The sequence below is a fragment of the Silene latifolia genome, chromosome 2, assembly GCF_048544455.1.
Source record: "Silene latifolia isolate original U9 population chromosome 2, ASM4854445v1, whole genome shotgun sequence".
Taxonomy (NCBI): domain Eukaryota; kingdom Viridiplantae; phylum Streptophyta; class Magnoliopsida; order Caryophyllales; family Caryophyllaceae; genus Silene; species Silene latifolia.
In genome coordinates this window covers 27,314,581-27,326,224 of record NC_133527.1, presented here as the reverse complement: position 1 = coordinate 27,326,224, position 11,644 = coordinate 27,314,581, and the positions used below count along the sequence as shown (strand labels likewise).

The 11,644-nt window shown below is 35.7% G+C and overlaps 1 protein-coding gene across 1 annotated transcript; it reads left to right on the top strand.

The window, feature by feature from the left end:
• Window positions 1-7,844: 7,844 nt before the first annotated feature.
• On the top strand, window positions 7,845-11,387 carry LOC141642520 (mitochondrial pyruvate carrier 4). Its single transcript, XM_074451356.1, has 5 exons — window positions 7,845-8,049; window positions 9,357-9,455; window positions 9,631-9,683; window positions 10,873-10,946; window positions 11,112-11,387. The coding sequence occupies exons 1-5, from the start codon at window positions 7,995-7,997 to the stop codon at window positions 11,155-11,157; spliced, it is 327 nt and encodes a 108-aa protein (XP_074307457.1). The 5' UTR covers window positions 7,845-7,994; the 3' UTR covers window positions 11,158-11,387.
• Window positions 11,388-11,644: the final 257 nt, after the last annotated feature.

Below are 11,644 nucleotides of genomic sequence, written 5' to 3'. Positions count from 1 at the left end.
CAAGCCATAAGTATGAATGCGACATTGGTAGCCACGTCATGTGCAATGTTTGTTAAGAGATTTTTAAAGTAATGGCTATGGTTCCATCCATGTATTTTCTATTTAATTGATCCGTTATTTACCTTCTTCATATTATTCGATAACTAATCTCATATCTATGTTATATTTCCTTGAAATGCGTGTTTTTGTCTAAACGACCGTATTCGTGTCTTCCATATTATTTTAATTATCTCACATGAATAGTTGAGTCGAGTTAATATGAAATTGGTTGACTTAGTTATTCTACTCCCTTGAATGCATATTTAATATAATGTACCATGCCTATATCATTATAAATGTAATATGCCTATCTCCTTATGATTATCGTTTATATCCCTTGTTCATTATTATTCAAGTATGATGTATGATCAATATGTTTAATTAAGTTCTTGCTTACTTGTATTTTGACATATTGTGGCTGGGAGAACCCTGAGTTACTCCCCACTGACTTTGGCGTTCATGTTTACATGAATGACAAGTTTGTGATGCAGATTATATGGGGGAGACGTGTGAGCTAGCGAGAACGTTGACCCTTGGACTTTAGTTATCGTTTTCTTAGACTCACCTATCTTTAGACTTGTGCTTATTCGTGGGATATCTTTTCCCCAACGCACTTTGTTTTTAATTGTAAAACTTAATTATCTTACTTTTCATTTCCGTTTGATCACTTATGGTGGTTTCCGCACTTTACACTTTTAAAGGTTTTAAAATTATCGTATTTTCCGCTTAAATTTAATAGTTCTTTTGATGCCTCATCGAGGGGTGTCACACTCCGAGCCTTTTTAAGGAACGGGCTTTAGAAGCTTATTGCTCCCAATAAACTTGAGTAAGCATTGTGAGCTCTTCTACGACACGCCTTAAATTTTCTTGGCGAGCTACTTCCCGACATTGATCGGCCATGAACCTTAGGAATACCCAAAGCTCCCCTGCACTCTTGTAGTAAAGACTCTCACAACTCATGTAAAGAGCCAAATCACGGGACTCGGAATCCATCCCGTCAAGCACAACCTGACCCAATTCATATTCGTTGTAAATGAATCCAAGAGAAGCAATATAATTAACGTATTCGTCAAATTGGGACAAATAGTCATGAAATGGTTGGTTTTGTTGTTGTAGGAAAGGAAATATAGCCATTGGATGGATGTGAGGATCCCTTGAGATAATTTTACCACCTGAAAAAGGCACTAAAACTACAAGAAAACCATGAGAAAGATCCCAAAGAACAAGTATTCCCCGAGACAAAATAAAACAAGATAAAACTCAACAACTAATAACAAACAAAACCGTCTCCCCGGTAACGGCGCCAAAATTTGATAGGCTATCGCACACCTATGCAAAAATAAATACCATAGACACAAATGAATGTAGTACGTAGGGGTCGAATCCACAGAGAGATGGGAGTTGTTAATTAGTTGTTATGGAGTGAATTTTATCAAGGTCGATTACGTTTGGATTGGTTTGTTGGTTGGTTTGATGATTAGCAAATATAAAGATGTAAACTATATGATAAAAGGAGTCTAGGGAAGTCGGGTCACACATGCAAATTATGTAAATGCTTAAATTAAACATAGGAGTTGATGAAACGTTAATTGTTTAGGCTTAGAGACACCCACCTCACGATATTAGTGTCAACCATAGACCGGGTGCTAGAGAAACTCTCGTTTATGACTAGGTCATCCTACTACACATGCTTAGTCTAATCCGATTTCGTACCTCTTGACTTATAGAACGAATTAACAAACTTAATCAATGAATAAGGCCTTTAAACAAAGATTAAACGTGATGATGCAAACATGTGATAGAAACAATTAGACAATATTATAACATCCTAATTTATCATGTTACAAATACTTTTTATGCATGGCTTCCTTCATTCCCTAGACAAGGTAGACTACTCTAACATGGTGGAAATGTGAATTAAACTAATGATAAATGAAAACATAATGAAAATATGAATAAGAAATTACCTTGCAATTGGAAATGGAAATGTAAATGGAAGAACAATACTTATAATATAAATAACTTGTAAATGTAAATTGTTTTATAACTTGAAATGTAAATAGGAAATGTAAATAACATAAAGTAAATCTAAACTAAACTAAACTAAGATCTAACCTAAACTAACTATGGGAATTGTGTGTAGAAAGATGGTGTCAAATGCTTGTGTTGAAGTTCCTTTATATAAGACTTGAGTGTGTAACGTAAACAATTGAGAATCCCACGTCCTCGATCGGGGACACCCAACCCCGATCGGGGTTACCATTGCCCGGGTATTTTCTCTTTAATGCTTGATTAAATGTTATGTGGAATCCAAAGTTGCTCCTTAATTCTTCTTAACTCTCCGGTTAATTGCATACTTATCATCCTAAGAGCATCTTCATGAGCATCCCGTGTAGAATCCTAAGTTGAGAATTTTGTGGACTTGTAATAGGGCTTGACATTTCTTGATTTGTGTTGTGCATTTCTCAAATTAATCCACCACATTTGCTCATGCAAGTCCATGCTTTACTTCATTGTTGGTCCATTCTTCTCTTCAACTTAGCTTTGTATCCTAGTGCTTGTAAATATGTGGAATTAAGCTCCTTAAAGCTTAAGTACCTACAAAATATGATAGAACATGTAAATGCAACTAGAAATACAATATTAGCTCAAAATCACTAAGGTTAGTGCATAATGTCATACAAAATGGATCAAAAATAAGGGGTAAAAATGTATATAATTTGGACTTATCAATTGATGTACCACTGGAGTGCTGATTCGGTTAAGGATATAGAATTATTTGCACATAAAGGCCAACTCTTTTGGAACTTATGCATCAAGCATCTTTCGTTCGTACAAAGCCATATGATTTTGTGTATTTGATGTTCAATCATAAATTTTCATAGACAGGACCACGAATTTATTTGGGAGGTAACTGGGACAATAATCTCATCAACAAAAGTTGAGTTTGCATAATTTTCAAGATTGAATCACTTAGACTACTGCCATCATGATACCTGTCCCGGTCTCATCAGAAGTGTTGTTGATGGAGTCAAATATGTCATACCAAGTTGTGTCTATTAGGTTGTTTATTCGAGTTTTGAGGCCACATTTATGCACTAATCTTGGACATACACCGGCCTATTTCGTTTACTTGTAGTTTTGGTCACATTGAGCCTTCACTTGGGTTGTTCATCTCATAAGACATTCAAGCATCCATATCTATGAGTCGAGGTGAAGATTTCGTTTTGCATCAACCAGGATATGAAGCTCACACTAACCAAGCAATGACAAGTGAAGACGGGAAAACAAAGGACCAAGCTAATGATCATATTTTGGAGTCGGACTCCCGTCCCGAGCGCAGCCTGCGCAGTCTGCGCCTTTCCCCAGATCCTGTGCATTCTTAATAGAACATGAGCTTAACATTCCGTGTTTGGGCTTTCATGAGACAGTTTAACCTAGATTGGTGTGCATCCATATAAATACCTCAAACTTTGAAGAGAATTTATCTATCTATAATCTTAAGCTTTTTAATAATTAAGACAAGAACTCTATCTAATTTAATGTTAATCTTTCTTTAATTTGTGAGTTGTAACAAGATTATGGAAGGCTAAATCCTTCTTTACTTGGTGTAATTTCATTCAAAGTTCCTAACTTTGGTATTGTAAGAATCTCTAATCTCTCTTAATTTATCTAATATCCTTCCCTTGTGCTTAAATTCATATGTTGAATGATGTTTATGTTTGGGTTGGCCATTCATGCTTATTGTTGTTCAACTATTGCAAATCCTAGAGAAATGGTTTAATCTATCTAGGATTGTTTGAATCAAGTTTGTTGTATGTTGATTTGGTTTAAAGGATTCATATGACAAATAGGAAAGTTTATGTCTTTTTCTCATTTACATAGTTTAATCTTATGAAGAATTGATCCTAGCTTGAATATCTTGGCAAAGTTCTTAATTCTCATTTTAGTTGTCGTTCATGGTTTAATGAATTGTTGACTAAATTTGAAGAGGATACATAGATGGTTTAATTTGTGTGTGCTAATATCTTGATATTGTGGTATTGGGTGGATAATATTAAGAAAGTACAAAGAGAGTCAAGCTTTATCATTTATTGGTTACTAAGAAGAGATTACACCAATTTCTTCCTCATTATTGATTGTTGCCTATTAAGTGTTGTTGTATTGCCACAATAGCAAAGTTTCCATTGTTACTCTTTCTCATGTTGTTTTTCCAACCAAAGAATTCTCTTTTTATGTTTACTACAAGTTGAACATTGTTAATATCCATTGTTTGTGACTAGTTCAAATTGTTGAGTTTTAATTGTCATTAGTGTCTTAATTGGTAGTTAGAGTCTTCATTAGTGGTCAATAGTTACAAGTCAAGTCTTTAGTTTAATAGCCTTTCTCTTGGGATCGAACCTTACTTGCACTATATTGCTTTGTCCATTAGAGTAATCTGGAGTATAGTTTGACTTATAAATTGTTAATTTGGTAGTTAATTCTAGTACTTAGGCCATGTTCTTTTGGACTTAATTTCACTTCTTATAAGTTCAGTTCATTTCAGTTCAGCTCTATTAAGTTCAGTTCAGTTCAGTTCAGCACCATTCAGTTCAGTTCAGTTAAGTTCAGTTCAGTTCAGTTCAACATTAGTAATACTATTCTTATTTTATATTCTTACTGTTATCATTATTATTATATTAATCTATTTAATATTTTTATTATTATATTAATGTATATTTTTTATATTTATTATATTACTATTGTTTTTATTATTATTTTTATTATTTTATTTTTATTTATTTATTATTATATTATTATAATTAATGGCAATATTAGTAGTATAAATTATTAATATTTATTATTATTATTATTATTATTTATATTAATTAAAATTATTTATAATATTTATATTATATTATACTTATCGTATTTATTTTCTAGTTATTATAATTAATATATTGTATTATTTAATATTATATTATTATCATTAATGTTATCATTTATATTACTAATATATTATTATTATTACTATATTTATTATTATATTACTATTTTTTTATATATATTATTATATTATATTAATAATAATAATAATGAATAATATTGTTATAATATTTATTATTATTATAATCTTTTATTTTTATTTCAGTTCAGTTCAGTTTAGTTCAGTTCAGTTTAGCTCTATTAAGTTCAGTTTAGTTCAGTTAAGCTCTATTAAGTTCATTTCAGTTCAGACAATTTCAGTCCAAAGGAAAAGGGCATAAGACATAATCTCATGTCAAATAAGTATTTTTGAGGTGGCTGTGGTGTTGACGAAGAGAGACCGACGACGGCGAGGTCTTGTGTCGGCGCCCTGCGGCAAGGGGAGGCTGATTAGGGGTCGTACTGTTGTCGATGGTGGGTTTTGCTATTCTGAAAGGAATTGGTAATGTCGAGTTGTGAGAATGTAAATTGGATTTTGTTGTTTTGAAAAGGTATAAGTGTCGTGTCCACCAAATACGGGCCGTGTCCGCTTGTATTGGACCGTGTCCGACACGCCGACAATTAAAATAAAACCGACGACACGGTTTTTGGGGTGTCTGACACGTTTTACGCCGTGTCCTAGGCGTGTCCGTGTCCGACACCGTGTCGAACACACGGAGGCTAAAAAAGTGTTATGTCCGTGCAACCTAGGTTATAATTGAGTTGAATGACTATTGGATACCCAAATTGCTTCACTTTACCTGTTTATTTATGCTCATCTTGTATGAACAACTTTCTAGGGTGTCTTTTTTGTATATGAGTGCAATGTCACCCATTTGCCATCTTAGAATCTATGTACTCCGACTCTTCTAATTCGGAAATGGTTCCTCTCCATTTTCTTTCTCTCCATTTACTCTCACAATCTCTTTAAATAATAATTTCCTCTTCCATCCTCATTTTCCTTTATTTTTATGTGTAAATTTAGAACCGTTAGATATTGTCAATATGTGATCCGGGCCATTAATAAGTACTTGCCTCTCCATTTCTTTTGAGGAAATGGAGAGAAAATGGACTAAATTAATTCCTCCTCCACGTATCCATGTCTCACACTCGACACTTGGACAAAGGTATGACACTTCGACACCTCATTTAAGCTAAAGTTTGCATATTTTTCACAAAAAATGGTTAAGTTCGACACTTTAACACGCACCCGTATCCTATATTTTTAAACAAGTTTGAGCAACATAGCTCAAAATTAAGTTATACTAGTATATCTTACTTATTTAAAAAATTATTATATACTACTTATTCAAAAAAAAAAACCTTGTATTATTCCGATGTCCATGATATCCGATTCGAATATGGTCGACTCAAATCTCATCTGCTCTGTTATTAACCCGACTTGAATCTCATTTGCTCCGATATTTACTCGACTGAGACCTGCACCTGCCCGAAATATCTACAACCGATTAAAAGTGAAAACTGAATCCAACCTGAATTGAACCAAACTAAAATTGAAATAAAGGTGCATAAAAAGAACTCGATCCGAAACTGATCCGATTAACCCGTTTATCATTACTAGGTATGAAATTCCGAGTTAAAATGGAGCTAAAATGCATTGGATATTTATGGAACTTCATTCCAAAAACCTTCTGATGGGGCATATTCTGCACCCCCTGACCGAGTCAACATATTGAGCAAGGTCAAGGATCAAGAGACAGCAAGTCAACATGTTAGACCGCCTAACCGACGCAGCCTGTCGGCCGGTCACTTGGGTCTCGGCTGGGCAATCAGCCAGCCGGGAGACATATCCGCGTACTCATATCCAAGCCCCTCGGCATGGAGTCAGCCGGCCTGCCATGGGTCCCTCGACCGAGGGTAGAACAGTCTTTCCACCTGCTAGCCACTTGGCCACTTGGCCACTACGTGACAAAAGGTGAAAGTCTATAAATACTCCACTTCTCTCATTGAGAGGGGGATCCATAATCTAACCTAAAACTCACTATTCATCTGGTATAAAATCCCTTATCTCTCTACAATATACTTTGTCAAGTAACACACAACTTAATCCCTTTAAGTTTACTGACTTGAGCGTCGGAGTGAGTACGCTCGGTGCAAAGCCGAGCCCTCAGTTTGTTCATCGTTTCAGTAGAGACCGAGAGGAAGAGTCAAAGCAAGGAAGGACATCCATTCACCAAGTTTACGTGGTAAACAATACTGCTCCGGAATCTACACCCGGAACACCTTCAAACCAAACCCTAGAATTAAATCTATTTCGAAAGTTCCACTCCTAAAACTCTAACCCAACCCGTAGGATCCAACGCAATGAATCTAAGCTGGACTGTGACCCATTTAGGGATGGCAATGGGTCGGGTTGGATCGGGTTTTGCAAGATCCAAACCCGATCCACTTACTTATTGGATCACAGATCCATATCCATACCCGATCCATCTCCAAAATTTTAAAATCCATACCCGATCCATTATAACTTTTTCAAATTCATACCCACTCCAAATCCATACCCGATCCACTACATAATCCACAACCCAATACGAAACTTAATTTGACTACATAAAAATTTAATTTTATATAAGAAAATTTAAATTTCAAGGTTAATAAAGCCTAAATTTTCAATAATATCCACTTGGATCGAGTTCGAATTTGGTTTGGGTTTTCCAATAGTGGATATGGATATGGATTTTTAAATAGTGGATCGGGAATGAGTTTTTAAAGAGTGGATTTGGATCGAATTTTTTCCTTCGGTTCGATTCGAGTTCAGTTCGGTTTGGGTCATAATTGCCATCCCTAGACCCATTATCACTTATTCCTATGTGGTACCGAGGTTGGATACGATCCAGGAACCCGTCTCATTGTCAGGACTCTCAGGAGTGACGCTGTCGTCCAAAAAAAGAGTAACGCGCACTCGGACTGAGAGAATAAAACACATCATAACAACCCAACACAAAAGGCTTTTGACATTGTTGTTATCTATCTAATCATTACTTTCATCAATGGCGTCTTCTAAGCTTCAAGCTTTGTGGAATCATCCCGCCGGCCCCAAAACTAGTTCGCTTTCTTTCTCTCTCTTTCTTCACATTAATTTCCATTTCTTTTAGGTTTGACTCATGTATTCTTCATTTGAGATTTGTCCATGTTAATTATGTTATGTTATATTCACAATTAATGTGATCGGATCAACATAGATTAGGAGAATTGTTGTGTGTATTTGAATTTGATTGATTATCTTTTGTTTAATTGGCGTGTGTTGTGATTGATGGAAGAATTTGTTTTGAAAAAATAGATTTGAGGAAAGAAATGATTAAACATTTATTAGGATTTCGAATGCGAATCACGGGGTGTATTTGCTTTGAAGCAATATACTAATGTTGAAAAACTAATTCATGTATGCAATTTAGCAATTCACAACCAAGTGGTGTTAGTCCAGTGGTAGCCGGGTTAAACCTTGGAGCTTGCAGAAATGCAGGAGTTGAGAAGTCCCGGGTTCAACTACCAGCTGGGGCGATGATCACTTGGCCACTGCAGCCCCCAAAGGGGTGGCTTCCATGGTCCATGTGGTGGTGCGGGAATGCATGGGCCCGGGGGATTCAACCCCTCGTCATCAAAAAAAAAAAAAAAAAATAGCAATTCACCATGTTTGGGGTATTTTGTAGGAGAAGGTGATATGTTTAAATTCTCAAGGCGAGTTTTTAACTCCCTATCCAATTCGTGAGTAGATGTATATGGAATTGTGCATTGCTACTTTTTAGCATTTCTGGCTAAAAGTGAGCTAGGGTTAATGATATTGTTCATACAAGTTTGTTGGTGCTCCCGTGCTGGACTTAATTTTGGAGTAGTCGCTTATTACCCTATAATTATTGGCGGAGTTCGGATTTAATTCAAGGAAGCTCTATTTTAAACTATGCTGTTTTAAAACGTATGAGCTTCACACATGACCCCTTGTCAAATTTTGCATCTTTAAATGTTAATTTGGCTGTTGATGTTGGTTGAGGCCTTGAGCTCTACTGAGTGTTGTAATTGTTATTTCTTTGGCAATAAATTTCTGAATCACTCGTGATGATAAGCGAGAATGTTCCTTCTTAATTTGTTTCGAGATAGTATTCGGCTCAAACACTGGTATTGCCTATTATCATGGGTTCTAGCTAGTAAAGAGCTAAAGATGTTTGTCCTTGATCACTGGACAGCTGTTTACTGCATTATGAGGATATCTATTGACTGAGATAAGTACATGGAATAAATTGGCTTATTTTTGGTTGGTACTTCTGTTTTTTATAGGATTAATCTCTTTGCCCTATGTTTTCCTTAATGCCATAACGAATCTTTTACTGATTTCCAAACAACTTATTGATGTGCAGTTCACTTTTGGGCACCGACATTCAAGTGGGGCATTAGTATAGCCAACATTGCAGACTTCGCTAAACCGCCAGAGAAACTATCATATCCTCAGCAAATAGGTATTTGCCAAATTACTATTTGCCAAATTACCCATAGGAAATAGCATCTTGCATCGTCCCACTCATGCTCCTTGTGATGCGGATAGCCTGCTTAATTTTGTATCATTTGAAGTAGATATTTTGTTGCTTAGGTATAACATGTTATGAAATTTCTTTTTTTTGTTCTGCTTCTCAGCGGTTGCATGCACTGGGATCATATGGTCTCGCTACAGTACTGTTATTACCCCTGTAAGTGCTTTCTACTCTCTCCTCGGTAAAGCATAGTAGCATACTTATGAACCTATTTCTTCTTACCCCTGAATCTGGCCAGGGTGGCTAGTTCGCTACATAGGTATATCAAATCACCTCGTTGCATATAAGTATGTAAGTCAGTAATAGTATGACTTGGTTATGAACCCTATAGGTTTTGCATCTTGCACAATTGAAATCTTCATAAAGATGACTTTCATTTCTATCTATGCCTATGTCAAACATCTAGTACAGACTTTAGATTGTGTTCTTGTCCAGTGCACTGCCTTGCATCCTTACCTTGTTGCTTGTGATATTTTTATTTTTCAATGCCGAATATGGTCTCTTTAGTAACTTTCGTTGATAGTCACCAAAAAAAAGGTAACTTCCGTTGATACTATTGAATGGGTGTTCGAGTTGGGAATGTAGGACATCTGGCGATTATTGGTGTGTTCACCTTATAATATGGTTCTCTTGTTTATTGTCGCCTTGATTTTTCTCTGTTTTTTTTGGCAATTTCACGTCATTTTGGTACGTGTGAGTTGCTTATTGAAATTTTTGGTCATCTTGAATGAATCGGGCATGGTGTCTCCGTGTTCATTCTTTATACTCCTATGTTTTTTTTTTTTAATATATGACCTTTTTTTCGGAAACAACCTCTTTGTGTTGCTAACACAAGGGTAAGGCTGCGTACATCCGACCCCCCTTAGCCCGCAATTTGCGGGAGCCATTGAGGCACTAGGGTAATGAATATATGACCTTTTTGGTTTTTGAATTATCAATGTAATTTTTAATTTGAAGAAAAGGTACTTTCAGAAAAGTTGTGAGAAACCTATCTGATAAATTTTGTAGCGGAAAGAACTTTCATACGTGTATATCGTGTTCACATTTTTACTGTATTTTTAGGCAATATAAGCCGCATTTGGCTAGATTATGCTGTGAAAGACAATACCACTACTGAAACCGAGATTGATTTATAGGATAAAAAGTGCTGTTTCTTGCTACTTCAATTTTTCCGGCACACATTACCACTTACCAGTGACCTATTTCCTGAATGCTTTAGAAGCTGTTAATTACAGCCATTTGAAGTATTTCGTTGTGTCTTAGATTTTCAGTAGAGATAGCTCAACTAAACCTTTATGGAACCCAAAAATTTTAGATTTAACATATCTTGTATTATGAGTTGCAGAAGAACTGGAATCTTTTCAGCGTAAACGTGGCAATGGCTGGAACTGGACTTTACCAACTTAGCCGAAAGATTCAGTGAGTCTTTCTTTGTTTATGGCTTATAGGTTATAGCTCAGCTTAGTCATTTGTCAATCACCACCAATACTGAGTTTAGATCAGGCGTTTTAGGCCCGTGCTTCTATGTCACGGCTTCTTATGTTTCCTGTTTAACGCCACTGGATTTCCATTCTTAATTTTCAGGCATGACTATTTCCAAGAGGCAAAACCTGTTCCTGCAGAAGAATAATGTCGAAAACCTTGCCTTTCCTTAGAGTGACTTGTTTCCTGTTTTGTTTTTCCCGAAGACTATTTTACACATTAAAATGTTCGTGGCAATTCTAAAATGAAGTGGGGTTCCTGAAGGATACATATTAGGTACCCCTGTTATTGTAGGTTCCTCGAAATTGAGTTTTGAACTTCAATGCCTAATTCTTTGTTGTAGAAGTTGCCTTTCCAATCTTAATGATCTTTGGTTTATATTTGTTGCTAATGTCCTAATTTTTTGAATATAAATATGGCTTGTCAAGACCGAGTTCTTTATAGATCTTCAAGTACACTACTCATCAATATTTAAAAGCTATCGATTCTGTGGTTTTGCGAGCTTTATTGAGGAGATTGGCTCTGTTACCGACTTACCGAGTGTCTGACTTCAAATATTAACCCTAGCTTCTCTGTTTTCTAGAGTACCTTCCAAATTGTTTTCCTTCCCTTCTATTTCTTTTTCTTGTTTTTTT